This window comes from Ceratotherium simum, chromosome 36, assembly GCF_057802395.1.
Source record: "Ceratotherium simum simum isolate JZ-2026a chromosome 36, ASM5780239v1, whole genome shotgun sequence".
Classification (NCBI taxonomy): Eukaryota; Metazoa; Chordata; class Mammalia; order Perissodactyla; family Rhinocerotidae; genus Ceratotherium; species Ceratotherium simum.
In genome coordinates, this window is record NC_141935.1 from 16,468,558 (window position 1) to 16,488,783 (window position 20,226).

The 20,226-nt window shown below is 36.4% G+C and overlaps 1 protein-coding gene across 1 annotated transcript in view; it reads left to right on the top strand.

The window, feature by feature from the left end:
- Positions 1–20,226, top strand: part of SPATA17 (spermatogenesis associated 17) — a 203,877-nt gene that overhangs the window by 23,702 nt on the left and 159,949 nt on the right. The window contains exon 4 of the mRNA XM_004439661.3: positions 10,905–10,955. Within this exon, the coding sequence (XP_004439718.3) occupies positions 10,905–10,955 (51 nt within the window). The remainder of the gene's footprint in view (positions 1–10,904; positions 10,956–20,226) is intronic.

Sequence of the window (20,226 nt, forward strand, 5' to 3'; positions counted from 1 at the left end):
TTCAGATCTCAATAAATAATTTTTAAATGAGATTAAAAAAGCTTACATTTACTGATTGACTGATGTGAGTGAAATATTGCACTAAGCATTTTACGTGCTTAATGTGCATACCATCTACATAAAGTCTTATACCAACCCTATGAATAGTATCACCATTTCATATATGAAGAATTTTAGGCTCAGAGATGGTTACTTCCCCAAGGAAGTAACTGTTAGTGATAAGTAGAAAAAAGTTCAAACCCAATTTGATCTGATTCCAAAACCCTTATATATTAAGCTGGTAGGCAATTCAATGTCAGTCATTATTGGAGATTTTCCTCTTTTCAGTTATTTAGAGGTCCTTTGGGACTTAAGCAAGGCCAACAGATTAGAGATTCCTGCCTTTGTGGAGCCTTCATTCAAAAAATGTCTATTGTCCAAGCTCATGTTTTTTATTGTTCAAAGTTCATCCTTTGAACAATATGGCTGCTGGGCCACATAAAGGGAACGGGATTTTTTTTTTTTTTGCTGAGGAAGATTCACCTTGAGCTAACATCCATTGCCAGTCTTCCTCTTTTTTTATTTGAGGAAGGTAAGCCCTGAGCTCACATTTGTGCCAGTCTTCCTCTATTTTTTCTTTTTGTATGTGGGTCACCACCACAGCATGGCTGGTGAGTGGATAGGTCTGAGCCCAGGATTGGAACCCGTGAACCCAGGCTGCCGAAGTGGAGCGTGTGGAACTGTAACCACTGGGCCACAGGGCTGGGCCTAGGGAATGGGATTTTTGCCAGAGCCATATTCCTAGTGCTTACAGTCCTGTCTCCTCCACAGCTGCCACCAAGTTTATCCCTAGACTTCTAGCCACCTCCCAGGAGCAATAGGAATGGCACATGCTATATTTCTTCATTTCAAAAAACTGATGTCCAGCTCTTTCCCAAGTATGGAGAATCTTGCTCCTCTATTCCTCTTTCTCTTTCCACTCCTCTCCTCGTAACCCCCCACCCCCAGCATAATCTCTCAGAGCTCAGGTTTTAGGAAAACGAAGCTAGGAATGGACAGTCACACACAAACCTTCGGAAGCAAGAAGGCGTGATAAGACCTACTATTTCCTTGGGTTGGGGAGTGGGACATGAATTAAGGGCATTGTTTGAATCTACATTAATTATACTGTCACATACATTGGTACACACTCTCACACACATAGTCCTATAGAACCTATGTTTCAACCATTGTTTCCCAAATTTATTCTGCATAATTTTTTTGCTCTAATAGCTATATACAATATTAGTAATAATGCCATATGGTATATGATTAAGTTAGAAAATGAATGGTATAGGTTAGTGATTTTAAAACACTAGTAATACAACTCCTCCTTAACTAAAATTTTAGCAGAATTTTTAGCCCTATATGTACAACAGGTACAAGCAATGCAGCTATGTTGGAAGCTGAAGAAATGCAACTGCTTGGACTCTTTCCCTATGGCCTCTATTGTCACCTGAGCCATGAGAGCATAATTTGAAAGCCACTGATTTAATTTGCTTGTCCCTGGAAGAATCTCTAGAAGGATCTCAAATAACTGATGATATTAATTACCTAGGGGAAGAGAACTGAGTACTTGAGGAATAAGCATAGGAAAGAGACTTTTACTATAAATTCTTTTGTAGCTTTTGAATTTTAAACAACACGAATGTATTATCTATTAAATAAATTAACTAAAAAGGAAAGTCAATTTAAAAGAGACTCCCCCTATCAAACACACATATGGACAGATAATAAATGCTCCAATGGGGAGTTAATGTTATCTCTAAAGGTCAAAGAAATGAGACTTGAGCAGATGCTCAAGGATCAGTAGATTGTAGACTGGGGAGAGGGAAGGACATTTCAATTAGGAACAGCCTGAAGAAGTTCTGAAATTGGGAATGAGTGTGGTGTAATGGGAAACAGTAAGAATGTTGATCTAGATGACTCAGAGAGTTTGAGGAGTAGCAGGAGGTTGGTAAGGAGTTGAATGTGACTTTTACAAAATAATTTGCTACATTTTTAAAGGAATTTCTTGTTTAAAAACATTTTTTACATTCATTGTTTTGTACGTTCCATCAATAGTCTGTCAAGTAGAAAGTACAGGTGTTATATTCATTTTATAGACGGAGAAATAGAGGCTCGGGGAGATTAAATGATGTGCCCAAGGTTCTCAGTTCCTGATCCATATAGATCCATATGCTGAATACTTACTAAACATCTCTGGATGTGCCTGAGATACCCCAAATCAGCTCCTCATTGTATATTCCTTTATTCAGGTAAAGGGACTACCATTTGGGCCAGCCCCATGGCCTAGTGGTTAAGTTCCGTGTGCTCCACTTCAGTGGCCTGGGTTCACAGGTTTGGTTCCCTGGAGCGGACCTACACCATTTGTCAGCGGCCATGCTGTGGCAGCTACGCACATACAAAATAGAGAAAGATTGGTGCAGATTTTAGCTCAGGGCAAATCTTCCTCAACAACAACAACAACAACAAAAAAGGTACAACCTTTCAACCAGAAATCCAAGCCTGAGAAACAGTCATCCTAGACTCCCCACCACTTGCTTCTCCCTAACCTCTGTCTCCTATTGGTCGTCAAATTGTTTCCATTTTTCCTCATAACAGTCTCTCAATTCCAATAAACATCATCGTTTTACTGCCGTGACTTCAGTCCTCCTTGCCAGAGCACACAGCAAAAAGTTCACGCTCTTCAACATGACCTGTCAGGTTTTTCATAGTCTCACGATTGCTTCTTATCTGACCTCACTTCTTGCTACACCTGTATAAATATACTTTGGGACACATTAAACCATTTGCCGTTGCCGAAGTATGCAGTGTCCTACAGGTTTTTGGTAAATGCTGTTTACTCTGCCTGGAATGCCCTTCTTCACTCCCACCTGCCTCCCATTGGTCTGAATCCCTACTTATTGTTCAAGAGTTTACTTAAAAGATTAACTTTCTCTGATCTCCTGAAGCTGAGTGGAGAAGGATGGGAGACTACAGATGTTGGGTGTGCCTTTCCACTGCCCTGTTTGTGTAGGCGTTTGCATCACTCTGATGCATTTCTTTATTTACAGCTCTCATTTGACTGGGAGCTCCTGAATGGCAATGTTTGCTCTATTTATTATATCCCAAATGTATCCCAGTAAATGTCACATAGAAAGCCTGCAGAAATTTTTGCTAACTGGATTAATGAGGGATTCACAGGGATGTAAGTTGGAAGACTTTGCTATGGTCAATGTGGCTGGTGATTAATATCAATATGTGCCGAAATTATCCTATCCGTCTCCTCACCAAAGAATGATTCAGGGACTGGCCAGGTGGCGTAGTGGTTAAATTCACAAGCTCCGCTTTTGTGAGTTCTCAGGTTCGAATCCTGGGTACGGCCCTATGCACCACTCATCAAGCCATGCTGTGACAGCATCCCACATACAAAAAATAGAGGAGCATGGGCATGAATGTTAGCTCAGGGTCAATCTTCTTCAGCAAAAAGAAGATTGGCAACAGACATTAGCTCAGGGCCAATCTTCCTCAAAAAACTAAAACAAAAGAATGATTCATCCCCATCCCATTAATATTGGCTAGGCCGTGTGTTATGAGCAGAAAGGACATATGCCCCACCCAAGGTGAAGCTTTAATAGGCCTTCTTTCTCTTCCCATCTGGCACAAGAATGGCACACCTCAGTCTTGGGCGGCTCCTTCAGCCTTGGGGCTAAGATGAAGAGACTGTAGAGCATAGCTGCAGGGAACCTTAGCCCACATGTAATGTGAGTGAGAAATCAACTTTTTGTTTTGTAAGCTACCAAGATAGCTACGTCTTTATCTCAGCACAGCCGACTAATGGTTATAATGATAACAGAAGTGTGGATGCTTATAAGAAACATTCTGAATGGGGCATTCAGTGAAGCTTAAAAAAAGATGTTTGGAGCTTTTTGAGTCTGTGGTGATGTTAGGACACCTCCATGTGGTGATGTCTTGTAAGGAGATTTTGCTGTCTCTCAGCAGAGTGTCTGGAACATTGTAATTAGCACTCAACAAATGCTTATTAAAGTGAACTATTGAATGGGAGCTTAGATTAAAAGGCAGAGCTGGAGATAAAGGTTTTAGAGCCTCATTAGGAGATGATGGGATTTTCTACCTGATGGAAAAAGTATCTGAACAGGAGAACAGAGGGCCAAGTATTGAGGCTTGTGGAATGCATTAGGTAGGATTTAGGCAGAGGAAAGGGAATTATAGGTAGATAATAAATAGAAAAGCAGAGACACAATATCACAAGAACCAGAGAAGAAAACTGATATAAAACTTGGAATTGTCAATAGTCTCAAACGTGGCAAAGGTCAAACAGAAGGTGAACTGTGAAAAGACAGAAGTCCTACGATCACTTTAGATAGGTTCTGTATTTTTAGACAGCCTTTCTCAAAATTCTACTATAGCAGAATATTTCTATATAGCTTTTAAATAATTCTTGCAGTGACACCAACTAGCTTATCCAGTCCTAAAGTGTCATTCATGCATTCTCTGATACAGTGCCCTCATTGACCTACAGTCATAGAGCCATTCCAATTTTCTTTTGTGATTTGACTCTGTCTTACTTCCTGGATGACTATTGTTTCTGTTTATTTTTATTTTCAAACTCCATTTCTGGCCTTCCTGCTGACTTTCGTGCCTCTCTAACTGGCAACGTAACCCAAATTTATCCATCTTAGGGGTCCAAGACCATTGATTCACAGTCTTAAAAATCTTTTCCTGTTAGTGAAAATGTGCTCTGATTCTTCTTTTTAATTATTATTTATTCTTCTTTTTTATGGTCACCTGATGTGTGTGCTCAGTGCACGTGCATTTCATACCTTGTTATAATTTTCCTGCAACCTGCTTTTCCCGTTGGATTCTCAAATGGTCCTACTGTCTCAGGACCCTTCTTGTTTTCAACTGTATAATGTTCTATGTAGCTTGTCCTACCTTTCCCTGCTTTATTTCATAAATGGTGAAGTGAAAATAGTCATTCCTGTAGGTGATAATACCAGAAAAATGTTGAAAGACTCTTTCATCTGCCTCTTTGGGAGCACTACCACTTTGGGTGTTGTGAATTCATCAATATAACCTATACAGAACAGCTGTATACATCTTGTTATCCTTTTAAATTTCCTTTTCTTTTTCATATTTTACCATTCCATAGTTTACATTATGTTTAATATCAAATACACTGTTTTGTATCACCATACTCTGAGAGCAGTGAAGTATAAACGCTACGCTAATATACGTGATTAATCCTATATGCGTTATCGAGAAAAAAATGTATATAACTCTAGTCCTAAACAGCTCCATGTTATGTTTTTAAATTGAGATCGTTCAGTGAATAACATATGTATGGCATCCAGATTAACAGAATTTAATTAAAACTTTTTGTTAAAATGTATTAATAGCTTATGTTAGAACCATTTAATTCATAAAGATAATTATTATTAAAAAATAGATTATTCTTAAATTATAAAAATAATTTCCTTTATTGCTGAAAATCAAGGCTTATGATATTTATACACTGCTTATTATTTTACTATTTCTTACAAAGTTTTCTTATTTGATTAGTATTTGAAAGAGTAACAATGGAAAGAAATTTTATTAAATTTAAATGGGACAAGGGGATGCCATCTACAATCAAATCCCATTATATCTTGTCATGATAAATACCAGCAGGCTTTTTTTTTAATGGATAGTAAAAATATATAAAATATCGGTCACTATTTTCAAAACTGGTGATACTGACATGGTTGCTTCTACAAACATTTTTATTTCTCTTTGTTAGATGAATAAATGTTTCTTTTATAGATGAGAAAATGCCCAACTCTTTTTATAAATTTCTTGTAAGACTTCCGAATAAGTCATAAGTTAAGAGGGCAACATTTATCACCCTTCAGTGTCAGAGCAGAAAACTCAAACATAATATATGTTTTCCCTTTGAGTCTTTCATTTTGCATAAATAGCAAAGGCTGGATAACTTAAGACTCTGACTTACTAAAATTAATTCAAAAATTTGTTAACATATTTTCATTATAATTGTGTAATGAATTTAGATTTGGTTCACCTGCTTCTAAAGATTATGTTAATAAGGAACTGTGAGAAATAATATAATTGGCTTTTAATGTTTTTTGTTGAGAAAGAAAGATTATTTTAAAAATCAGCTGTTGATAATGACCAGATTGGTATCAGTTGCCAGCAAACAAGGCAAAGCATATGCACAAAATACTCATGATTATTGAATAATAAATCATTTTAATAATTATACTCAAAATTTTGAAATGAGGATGGCAGTGATGTGGAAAATAACAAAGACTCAGGCTCATCAGATCTGTTATCCATATGGACATGGCTTCTCGAAGTTCCATTGTCATCACTTTAACGCAAGTATTTCCTCTGTATTGCCCAGTCTAGCAAATAAAGCTAGTTGATCTGTTTATATAGGTGTATCACTCAAGTGTATATAGGTGTATTTCTCCAAATTATTATAAATATATGTTACTTTCAATGTTCTGCTTTTGAAAATGATTGACCATTTTTCTCCTTGAAACTCGTCTTTTCTTCATTTCCAACCTAAATGGTCAACAATGAAAATTAAATAATTTATGGTATTTTCATGTAGCAAAATACCATGTAGCCATGGTATATAAAAATTTGTGAAGAAGGAACTTAAAACTCAGGAAAAGGAAATATCTGTACTAGATCTGTCTAAATTAGGTAGAAGAGCCTTTAATAGAAATTAAGCCACCAGGGCTTTAAGGAGAGGAATTTGCAATCTGAGTTTAAGATTTAAGAGGAGAAACATTTCTAATTCAGGAGGTCTGGAACATGGCTATGGGAATATAAGGCTAAACTGAAGTGGAGGCCATTGGGACTGAGAAAGGCAGGCAGTCATGAGATGATGTAATTGAATGTGTTGTCTACATGAATTTGTAAAGTATCAAGATAATGGCAGGAGTTGTGATGAAGAGTAAGATCTTTAGCTTAGTGTCAGAATCTTTAGAGCATATGATTGGAGCAGATCAGGGAGAGGCAGGGAAGAAGAGGGAAAGAGGACTGTATAATTTGGAGACCTGAGGATGGATGACAACACCAAAAAGGGATAGAGAGTGATAAATGTGAAAAACTTCAAATTAAAAAGTAAAGTTTTGGGGCCTGCCCAGTGGCACAAGCTGTTAAGTGCGTGTGCTCCACTTCGGTGGCCTGGGGTTTGCAGATTCGGATCCCGGGGGCACACTGACGCACTGCTTGTCAAAGCCATGCCGTGGCAGCGTCCCATATATAAAGTAGAGGAAGATGGGCACGGATGTTAGCCCAGCGTCAATCTCCCTCAGCAAAAAAAGAGGAGGATTGACAGCGATGTTAGCTCAGGGCTGATCTTCCTCACAAAATAATAATAATAATAATAATAATAATAATAATAATAAATAAATAGTAAAGTTTTTTGGGGGGTGGTGGTGGTTGTTTTTAAAGGAGTGCTTCCTACTGTTTTGAAATGGTTTGAAAGTACCCACTGGAGCTAGGAGGATGCCAGCTTCTTCTTCCAGTGGCTGGTAGTTGGAGTGGGGGAGAAAAGGTCGTTTCTCATGTAAATGCTTGCAAGAAAAACTAGAGAGAGAGGATTTAGACAGCTAAAACAGAATGGTCAGACATTTCAGACAAGGGGAGTAATATGAGCATGGAAGTGGAGAAGAAAAAATAGTGATTTGATCAGATTGAGGTTTAAAGGAATGGAGTGATGAGAGATAATTGGAAAAAAAATTGGGAGCTGATTGTGGTAAGCTTTGACTATCACTTGACCTCTAAGAGAGTGGTTCTCATGTATTTTCCCCTCACTGTAATTCACCTGATAGAAAAACAGAAAGAAAGAAACTAAAATATGAAACATGCTCCCATCAGTAATCATGGTCCAATCTCACTGAATAACTGCTCTGTCCAAAAGGTCCACATGGATATTAACTACTCAGAAAATTAACTATGTCTTTAAAAGGAATACATCCTCCAGAAAAAAATTTCAGAAACCTAAAAATTGAGCTAGGTGACATGACAAAGGCCATACAGCTAACAAATGGTTGATTTCGTGTTCAAATGCTGTTTTTCATCCCAGGAATTCTTCCTACTCTGCTGTAAATGCAACATATCAATTCTGTTTATCCTTCTCTCCCTCTCTTCTCTCTCCCCCTCCCTCTGTCTTTCCCTTCCTTTGTTTAGTCAACAAACATTTGAGGAATATCTATAATTGAGCCTCATATTTCCATTACAATGAAACTATCCTTTTATGCTTGATTTTCACCCCCAATCTTTAGTCTTCCCCTTTAAAGTAGACTTAGTATCTTAATGATAAAATGGAAAATTAATAAATAGTAAGGAAAATTTTAAGAATTTTGTCAGTTGAGAAATCACAATAGCTTGTCATTCTTGGATGTATTATTAATATTTAGTAGCTAGAGTATACTTTGTTATCCAACTCCATGGAATGTGAAAAAAACTTTTAGAACAGAATTCTGGAAAATGATATTAAGAACAAAGACTTTTGTATGAGTTATATTTCAAGTATTCAGGTACCCAAAAGGACAAACATTAATATAAAAAATAATCATCATTGCTCAGAATGGAAATACAAAGACAGATGAAATTTTACAAAATTTTAAAATACCCAAATCTGTCTCATAGATAGCTTATGGAGATGCACAATTCACATTCACAAATGATATTTTTTAGTGTTTTTAAAAATTGTTGTAAAATATACATAGCATAAAAATTTACCAGTTTAATCATTTTTAACTGTACTGTTCAGTGGCATTAAATACATTCACATTGTTATACAACTGTCACCACCATCCATCTCCAAAACTTTTCCATCATCTCAAACGGAAACTCTGTACCCATTAAACATTAACTCCCCCCTTCCCCTCGCCTCTGGTAACCGCCATTCTACTTTCTCTGTGAATTTGACTATTGCAGGTACCTCATATAAGTGGAATCATGCAATATTTTTCTCACATATTATTTTTGGTACTTCAAAAGCATCTGGGCTACAGAATTGAGAATAAACGTAACATCAATTAGTGGTTCCCATGAGAATGATACAGTGGAATCAAAGTGCTTTTCCACCTTTTAACTATAAAATTCAGAATTCTCAGGCTTTATCTCTATCTCTCAGAATAAAATTTAACCTTGTATACATTTTGAAATTTTACTTACAGTTATATTACATACTTTTAGCAACAAAATATGTAACAACTACTGATAATACCTTTTGTAATGACCATCGACTATGTCCCAAGCACCTTAAATACTTTATCTCATTTTACTCTTCACAATAACTCTATGAAGTATGTAATGTCCCATTTAGTAAGGATGGAAATCAAGACTGGGAGACTTTATGTAACTTGTTCAAAGCCACACAGCTGGTAAAAGCAACATTAAGAATTGAACTCAGATCTGTGTCTTAAAAGCTTACACACACACATTAATGCTACCTGAACAGCAATATGATAAAGATAAGAAACCATATCTTTTTCGGAACCCCAACTTGTTCAAATATATAATTTCCAATGTGTTTCTTCTGCATAAAAATATTTAATGGTTATATCTGCCTCACTAGAACTTGAAGAAATATGATATTAAAGTAAATATTTTCAATTCACCTCAAATACCAAGAATTATCCCTTGCTTGCTATGACAAAGAAAGAGAATTTAAAATGAAATAACATCATTGTGTTCGTTTGTAAATAACATATTGCAGCCAACTGTTTCTTAATTGCTCAGACTGTTGATAAATAATCCAGCCCTTCTGCTCTCCACAGACAATTTGCTTTGGATCAGACCAGGCAATTCAAACAATACTAATTACAGTGAAACTCTTTGATATGAATTCCTATTTGTCACGGGGAAGAAAACCCCGATATAAAAGGTTGGGACATTTTTCTCTGATTTTTGCCTGAAACATGACACCTATTACCTAGGCTCAGATTATATTAGTCAAATGAATTTTAGTTGAATAAAAATGGATGGAGTTGTATTTTGTGTTGGAAAAATATGTATTTCATTGCTTTTACTGTTTATTGTACTGTCAGGAATTATGTTAATTTTGTATTTTTAATTAAAAGATAGAACAGATGTGGCAGCTTTATTTAAAGCAATATTTTCATTGACATAAGTCATGTTGCGAAATGATTATTTACTGTAACAGAGATTTGTATATTAATGGCTAAATGTGTCTCTACTAGAAAGAAACCAAGACTTGAGGATGTCTTCACTGTATGAGGAGATTCGCTGTAATGTGATATTATTGTATTTATGATTTTATGGTCTTAAAATGAATATTAAATGAAACAAAATTCCCAAGGATTACTCGGGAGGCGTCTAGGTACATAACATTTTGTACAGATGGTTGGAAGGCACAATTTTGCTCCATCACTGCATCCGTATCCTTGAACGATTTCGACTGAAGACAGCATTTCTTTGAATTTTTCATTAAACCAGACGTCTTGAAATATGAATTCCTTTTATGTTTCTGTGAGTTTTGGCTAAAAGAACCCCAGTGAATAAATCATACAATACTACGTGTCACCAGCACTTGTGAATATTTCTGCTTTGTTATTCTATCCTCAGTAGAGCACCATTGATTATCAAACTCAGCGGAGAGCATTTTATGATCATATATCTCCATTAGCTCCTAGTTTGACTACCATAGATTTTTCTGGTTAAGCCTGAATTATGTATTAGGAAGCCTATCTCTTCAATACAAAGTTTGATTTCATTTTTCTAAGCCTAGAACTCTTATTATGTATTATGTATAAAGATTCTTATCTTTTATATGTAAAAATAGGCTGCACTGTCTTTGTGTAACTGAAATATATGCCATCTTTTTGTTTCTTGATTCACAGTTAGCATATTATACTATGAAGATGAATCTCTACAATGCAATGGCTGTCAGGGTAAATATTTCTTCACTTGTTAAACAAATGAAAAGTCAATTGTGCCCTGAATTTGCTTTTAATAAAATGAGCAAACCAGAATAATGCAAATTTGATTGATATGCTAATGGTAAAGAGAGAAAAGAGTACATAGTTGAAAAGTTATACTAAATAATCTTGGCAGTATTAAGAATTAGAGTAAAATGTAAAACATGTAATTATCAATGCTTATGTTTTAGAATGTTAAATATCTCTGAGCCATAACTAGAAAAAGACTGTAAATATTAATGAAGCAATGTATTAGTTTCCATATGTCATATAGAATATTGTGATAAATAGATGAACAAGATTCTGGAATATAAGATTCCTGCCCAATATAAATCAATTAGAAATTATTCATATTATTTAACAGTAATAAAGTCAGTTTCCAGCTTAGAACTTTTATTTCTATCATTTCTATTTCGTTTTTATGTGTTATTTTCACAGTAGAAATGTGAATTTAGTGATTAGGATGCTTGAACTTGATTTCTGCACAGATTTTGGAAATGAGCACAACGAAAATATTATTTCTTTTGTCTCACACAGTATGGTAATGGCTTAATTGTTAAGCTATTATAATTGGAGAAATTAAATGAATTTCATTAATATCCTTAAAACTTATGTTGCCTTATTATACTTTCTTTCATTAATCTGTTAGTTCTTACTTCTGCTAATGATAGATTTTATTTTGGGTGAAGCAAGGTAGTAAAATACCTTCTGGAAGTCCTGTGTTGAACAATGGCAGGTAGATTTGCATCGTTTGACTACATATCCTGCTTTTGGAAGGGGGCTTTCCTCCACAGGAGTGAGTGTGCTGGGAGCCGAGCCCAGGGACAATACCCAGTTTCTATCTGTCCACTTCTCTGTTCTCCCGTAGGTTAAGGAAAAGAATAAGAGGCAGAAGGAGATCTTCTTGCTTCTTTTCCTCAGCCAGAGGCAGATACTCCAGCTACAGTGGGCTATTTACCTTTCTTAGTAATATAGTAACATAGGAAAACAATTTGGTTTTCCTCTTATAATGGGAAGGCTCGAGTCTGGGAATTTAGGAGATCTTGATTCTCTGTACATCTCTGCCAAAGACTTAGCCTCTGAGCCTAAAACACTGTTAGATTCTTTCTTTGCTGCTTACCTCATGTCAGAAGCATCTGCAAAGTAAAAAGCAATAGATGACTGAAAGCCTAAAAGAGTTGATGACCGAAGGCTTGGCTGTCCTTATAGGTCACCAAGGGAAGACAGAGGCACAGAAGATGGGGTTAGAAAATTGCATTCTCTTGTTATTATTTAGCTCTAAATCTTCGTATTGAATTCTGATCTGGCTTGAATTATTAAGATTCCTTTTACCTAGTCTAGACATATCTAAGAAACCCACATCAATCCAAGCCACTTGGAAGGCAGAGTTTTTGGCTTATTACCACATCATACTAAGAACTGCATTTCCTAATAGCATTGCCCGAAATCAACTTATCTTTGATTAATGTCAATGGATAATGTTGAACTTTCCTTGAGTCCTATGATCCTGGAAAACAGCAAAGTTAAAAAATTCCCCCACCCTTTTGTCTTCCAGAAACAGCTTTCTGCAAAAATCCACTCTTCCCCATATGACTTAGATAAGAGGCACAGATGCCCCCCTTCTCTACCTATGACAAGGCCACATACAGACCCTCCCTGAATTTCCGTTCTTTACCTCACAAGCAATTAGCTGAACTGCTTGTCCCCATCCATCAATTGGAAAAACACATTTGTTAACCAAAAACTTTGGTGAAGTTTCTCTCCTTTTCCTGGGTCCCTGAACTTTAGCCAGCAGATAGCATTCCTTAACACCCCCTCCTGAGAACAGGCTGGCTTCAGGGTAAAACTTTCTCTGATCTGCTATTCAATTATGCCATCCTTTCATCCCCCTTCTCCACATCTGGTTCTTTCTAGCCTTTTTACCTCTTCCTATAAAAGAAAACTCCTTTTGCCTAATCCTTGGCCTGATTGCAAATCACACGTCAAAGCGCTCTCCCCGTTGCCCTAGTCACTCACCCCCTCTCCCTGAAAATAATCCTTTCAAATAAAGTCTCCCTATTTGTATCAGGAGTTGTTTTTTATTTGACATTCCAGGAGAGATGAGTAGGGGTGGAAATGCAGTGGGCATTAAAGTGAGGGGAAGGAAGACTTGAGCATTACCTAGAGCCTGGAATGATCCGCTAAAGACACTCAGGAATTTTTGTGAGACTATGTGGAGTATGTAAATACTACCATGGAAAATTTGTAATAGAAACCCTTCTCTAACAAAGTAGTTCAAAGGCTTCCTTCAGAGGTTTAGATGAGTTAGCTTGGTAATAGACTAAGTACTTCATGTTCCTAAGGTGAGGAATTGGGAATGAGGCTCAGGTGCACAGAGGCCTTAAGTGATTCCCTAACAAAGGTTAATTTTTAGCCTTGGTTGATCACAGTGACCAGAACTAAATCTATTTGTAAGTGGATTTTTGCAGAATGGTGCTCTGAAAATTTTGCTCTCTACTATGGTGAGCACCTGAAGAGACTATTGTGTGGTCCACGTACGCATCTTGTTGTACACATCTGAAGATTACAACCCTAATTGGATACCAGTAGCTGAAGCTTTACTTCTATTACCTACAACTCTTTCTTTTCAGATCATAAGCTACCAAGTAACTTTGTGGAAAATAACAACCCTATAAATGATTTAAATATGGGTGTCTGTGAGTATCCAGGAAGGACCTCTAAGAGTAACAGATAACTACCAAAAATCTGTGTGGCCAATAATATTCAGACAGATAAACAGGTACCCAAATCATGAATAGGACCTTCACATACAATAGATAAGAAAAAACTTTTGTCTTAATTTCCCTCATGGACTGAGCCAATCGCAGGTTATATATTTGTCTGTTGACTCCTAGCATAATAAGTAAATTATATTCAATTGCCCAAGAGGCTAGTGGGGCATTTTGAAAAGAGAGGCATTTAAAAAAATTATTTTCAGCCTGTCCATTCCTAAATAGATCTTACTCTTTTATAATGAAGAGTAAATTATGTGTATGTGATTTTTTTTCTGTAACAGATATTCATATCCTGATTTGATGCATTTATTTTTTAAAGGGTCACCTTTTCTCTAAAGACTTTACGATCCCCCTACCCATGTGGAATTGATCACTCTCTTTTTATGTCCCTATTTTATCATCGACATACTTCTGTTATAGAACCTGTAACATTTTATTATCCTTACTAATTTACATCCACCCCCTACACACTGTAAGTCCCTTGGGGCCCAGATCCTATCTTCTTAGTGTTTGTATCTACTGTTCCTGACTTATAGTAGGTGGTTGAATAAATGTCCCTGGATAAATCAATGAATGTTGACTCATCCTTTTCTAAACAAGGAGTAAAATAAAAGTCGTTTGTTTTAAGTACTTTTTGTCTAAGTCCCTAAGTGCCCTTGTTGGAAATTATTTAAGCCTTTGCTGGGGGATCTTTAAGCATTTTTTTTGTTACCTGATTAGGCTATGTGGTGTGGATAAACTGGACATGGTGAGGTAATATTTGGTCAGTGCAGTTCACATGGGAATGGAAGACCTCATGAGCTTTGGGACTTTGCCAAAGGACCATGACACGTACAAGTTTGAAGGAGGCTTGCTGTGATATAAGCTGCTATCAGAACCCACAGTATGCCTTTACAAAACCACTGTTACTGATTTGCTGCGAGGCCAGTGACAGTCAATTAATACGGCAATAAATTGCTCAGTAAATTTTTATTTTAGCTCCTGGGGCCCTATTCCTCCTGTTTCTCTGTGTGACACTTTATTGCCTTTTGATCTTCAATTTTACTTTAGATTCGGGTTCTCCTTTCCTCCGGCACTTTGGGTACTCCATTGTGGATCTTATTTAAATTTGGCCTCCAGCTTTTATTTGCAGTTTTCTTTCTTTGATGGCTTGCAGTATCTTATACAAATGTCATAAGCTGATTCAGTTGCTAACTCATTTGTCTCCCTGTCCTGTCTAGATGTACAATTGTATATCTTCTTACATCCTGGCGTAGAACCGACCCTCCATTTTTGATGCTAGTGAGCATATACTTCAGCACTGGAGTGTCACCTCAGACCCTCCAAACACTGGGCTTAGAGAGTCAGCTTCCCAACAATACTGTAAAGATGAAGGCAAAATTACTTTAGGTGTAAGAAGCCCATTAAAAAATATCCCCAGGTAGCAAAAATAGTGCAGTTTGGTAGAATTATTTCATCCATCCTATGGTCTATTACTTGTTCCTTTTTCCCAGCACCTTGATTCAAGGTTCTTAATATTTCGTGCTCTCTCTTGCTTATGGCTTTTGTTTACTGGCTGACCCCATCCAGGATGAAGCCTCTTGTATGGAGTGGTACATAACTTACACACAATTCTTCCATTTGTAAGAAAAAAGTAGCCCAAGACCAGGAATACATACAATCAGCCTCAAACTTGTCTTTAAGGCTTAGATTTCTCCAATAGAATGGCTCCAGATTCTCACACTTTTTACCTGAATGTGAATGGATATAGCTGGTAGATACCTGAGCGTACCTTAGTTAAACTGACTGCCAATGAGAGCTATGTCTCTGAGGCCAGGCAAGAAAAAGATTGCAATACCACATATTCCCAAATCTTGGTATGTCAGAACCATTGGTAAATTATGAGTTAGCAATTGCATAGTGGTTGCTATTCTCCAGGTACCATTCTAAGTGTTTTAAATATTTTAAGTCTTCTCCGTAATCCTCACAACCAACTCTCTGAGGTAGGTATCACTATGATTCCATTTTGAAAGATGAGGAAATGGAATCACGGGTATCTTGCCCAAGATCAACAGAGGTCACATAGCTAGTAAATGACATTGTTAGGAATTGAACCCAGGAGGTCTGGTACCCACATTCCTGTTATTTCTAGTCACTTGTTGTCTTGCCTCTACATCTAGTCTTCTCTTTTTCTCAAAAATCTGGATGAGGACAACTATGTGAACCTGGACTGAGCTCTTAGGGAAATTTTATTACTCATAGTCTGGTTTTCTTGGTAAACTGACCCCACGGCCCTAACAATTCATGAGCATCCTTACTTGTAGTACATTTTACTCAGGGAATTCTAAATTTGGTGATAATTAGTAGAAGACTAAGTTGAGGCATCCCAATTCGGTGTCACATGCTTCCCCTCGTAGGCAGAATTGGATGGTTTAGGATGAAAAATCTCACCTTCTCAAAGAATATTCAAGCTGTGGCCTTCACATGTTGATATTGCTAGCATTGGGATTTGTCATCCATCAAACCCCATTGGAAACACCTTTCTTGCTACAATTTTAAATGAATTTTTGTGTAGGATGTAGCAAACGGTGAAAGAGAATCTGTCATTTCTTTCAGTTTGGAGTCCAAGGTGCAGACCACACAATTTTTGTGATCCAAAAGTCTGTATTTGGTTGTATTTGCACCTCCACCATGCCTGTGTTGGACCCTGAAACATTAACAGAAAAGAAAAGTGGACTCTAACTTTGTTAAAACTTTAGGAACCCCACAAAAATGTTATCAGGACTGCTATTTTCAACTTCTGATCCCTCTCTTTATACATTAACTCTTAGAACATACTGGTCTTCAATAAACTAAATATAAGGAGGGTACATAATCTGGTGCAGACTTTGGAAATTAACAAAGGTAAACTCGCTGTGAGTTGTTTATTCTTTATAATGCCTTTGAAAAGCCTCCATTGGGACATTTCCATAGATCTAGAGTCCTTGTTTGCTTGCCTGTCCTAGGACAGCTGGAGCAGTATCATATGCATGCAAATTTCATGAAGTCCTAATGTGTAGTGTCTTAGAGATCTCGCTTAAAAAATATATTCCATCTGACTTTTTCCTCTCAATTTCAAAGATCTGTTAGGAAAGAAAAATGGTAATAATCTAAAGCTTACAGAGTTTTAAAGAACTACAGATGTAATTGATTGTTTCAGGTAGAATTCCTTTTACCCTGGAAACCTTGTACATGTTATTGATCAATCGCATATACTTACTTAGTGATATCCTGCTGGAACCTGCAGAGTCTCACTGCTCTTTTATTATTGCTGTTGTTTTAAATGATTTGACTTGAAATTAGTGCCCCCAAACATTTTAGTTCAGATAGAAACCCTCACTTTAAGGAAAATAAAAACTATAATAACAAGAGAAACACAAGACTAAAAGAACCAATTTAAAAAATAACCATAAATTTACTGGCTTTTTCTTCTGAGAGCTCTGGATCTATATAATAAAAATTTTAATTTACAAAAATTAATCTAACTTGAAACATCAATTAACCATTTTCTTTTCTTTCCCACTTGTTCTAAAATATAAAAAATATGAGTAAAGATTAGATGGTGGCTTTAATTAAAAAATGGTTAAATATGTGTCCGATATACAAGGATCCATCTCAAGCTCTTGAACTATTTATAATCCTATTTTCATATTTATAATACTGTGAAGTAAGTATTTATGTTTAGAATAATGACTCCAAGGTTAGATAGATACAGATTAATAGGTAAATTAATTCAGGAAACAGATACTGAAGATGGTCTCTTGTATATTAGACATTATGTTAGATTCTAGGAATACAAAACAAGTAAGACAAAGTCTTATTCATGCAGAAAAAGATATCCCAAAATGTCAGCCTAAGGATTGAGAGGGAAAGGGGCCATCTAGACAATCCCAAGCTTTTGCCTGATGATGGTCAGATATTTAAATGTTCCATCACACGCAAAAGAATATTACTTCTCCCCTCCTGCTACTTCTAGTACCAACATCATTGTCAAGTGATTAAATGCACTTGTGTCGAAAGGAAGTATAAAATCAGATAGAGTGAGGAAATGGAATATTAAAGAGAAGAAACTGCATATGGAACAATTATCTAGAATCTTCTCCTAGCTAAAAATATCTAGTTAAGATTTCTTTCTCTCTCTCTCTATATATATATGTTTTTGACATGATAATGCGGTGACACCTAGAATGAAAACTTGGATATTACTATATTTTAAACACCCTATTTTTCAAAATTTAGTAGACCCACTTTTCTGTGCTCACTGTATAATTTTCTGGAATGCTGTGCATTCTAATAAATAAAAGTATAATTATGAATAACTGAGTTCTACTTCTATGATTTCATATACATTTAGAGCATTAGTACTAGGTAGGTTATTATCAATGAATTTGTTTTCTATGTCTTCATTTTAATTTTAGGTCAGAAGTTATTATTTTTTCTCTGTTTTGATAGCGTTAAGGTTACTATGAATTTTGAAGAATAAAAGTAAACCGAATGGAGGGAGAGTCTTTTCTATGAGCAGATGGCTTTTGATATATCGAGGTTTTGCCATTTGTTTTAGTGCTTAAAATAAACATTATTTATAAGACCACTTACATTTTGATGTTACTTAATGAGGAATATGCATCATTGATTTGACTAGCTTAAGAGGTCATTTAGAACTTGCCCGTTAACAAGCTGTAATCTGCTGAGCACACAATGACTTTGTTTAAAATTATCTGTTCAGAGCTGATCAATGACAATAATTGTTTTAAACCAATCACTTCTGAAATTTGCTAATTACTTTGAAGGACATGAATACTACCTTTTTTTTTGGAAGTGGTAACCCGTTCACCTTGAAATTAAGTAGAAATGTCATCAAAAGTCATCTTGCCTCTTAAAAGTACTTTTTTTTCTAATTAAAAGTTTATTAACTAGCACTGGGATATCAACAGGGAATTTAGACAAAATTCAAGATGTCACTTGTTCCTACACACTCTTTCTCTTTATAACACATCCATACACTCTTTTTCTTTTTCTCAGTACATCCATAAGATGTTTTAGTGGAAAGAGCCTGGGTTTTGGACTAAGACATAGCTGGGTTTGTATCCTGACCCTGCCATTTACTCTTTTACTGGTTATGTGACCTTGATCAAGTTATTTAACCTCAGTTTCTTCCTTTTTAACAGAGATAGCACCCTATTCACAAGGTTATTATGAGAATTAAAGCAGTTAGCATAACACCTGGCACATTCCTGGAGCTCAATAAATTTTAGACCCTTCACATCTCTGGATGGCCACATCTTCACCCACTCAAATGCCCAGTGTCTTCCAGCTCTTTGTAATCACTCACCTCTAACAAAGCCGTTTGAAGATTGATTCATTATACTTTCACGTGGATGAGTTTTTTTTTTGTTTTTTTTTTTGTGAGGAAGATCAGCCCTGAGCTAACATCTGATGCCAATCCTCCTCTTTTTTCTGAGGAAGACTGGCCCTGGGCTAACATCTGTGCCCATCTTCCTCCACTTTATATGGGATGCTGCCACAGCATGGCTTGACAAGCGGTGCGTCGGTGCCCGCCTAGGATCTGAACCGGCGAACCCTGGGCCGCTGCAGTGGAGCGTGCGTACTTAACTGCTTGCGCCACTGGGCCGGCCCCCACGTGGATGAGTTTTAATTTGTTACCTTAACCATCACTTACTTATTATGCACTTTAGTACCCAATTGTGAATAAAAGGATTTGCCTTGGAAAGGAATTTTGGCCTGCCTTCAGACAGATAGATGTCTAGTGAGTTAGGGTATTTGATTTCCTGAGAGCACACCTGTTGTAGACTGTGAGTGTGGTTGGTGCTGTTTCTAGTAGTTGCTCAGCTTGGAGTGAAGGAGCCGACGTCACTGGCTTCTTTTAGTACCCTATCTATGGGCACAGATTTTTCAGTCAATTTCAGTTTTTGTCCTTTCAGCTTCTTTTCTCAAAATGGGTATACTCACCACTCTGGTGTGACCTAATCATAAATCACCATCTTCCTCTTTCCTTCTCTGTACTACAGCATGCATCTTTTATGTTTTCTGGCGCATTTAATCTTATTTTATTTAGAATTTAATGATGTTTTCATGTGATAGGTAGTCCTTCCCTTAACACTATTTGCTACCCTAATATTTTCTCATGCCTCCTGAGTCACTTCTGTTGCTGATGATAGATTTTCTGTCAGTACTTTTGTTTACAAGTGTTTTCTTCTTTAATGCTATTATTACTGTGCATGCAAGAAAAGTAGGCTGGAACATGTGAAGTTATCCAACCAGCTACATGACCTTAAGCAATTATTTAACCTCTTTAAGTACCAATTTTGTCTTCTATCAAATGAGGCTAATAATAATCTCTACTTCAGAATGATACTGTAATGATTAAATTAGAAAAGCCAAGAAAATATTCACTTATTTGCATGTATGATTTATATATGTATATATATTCC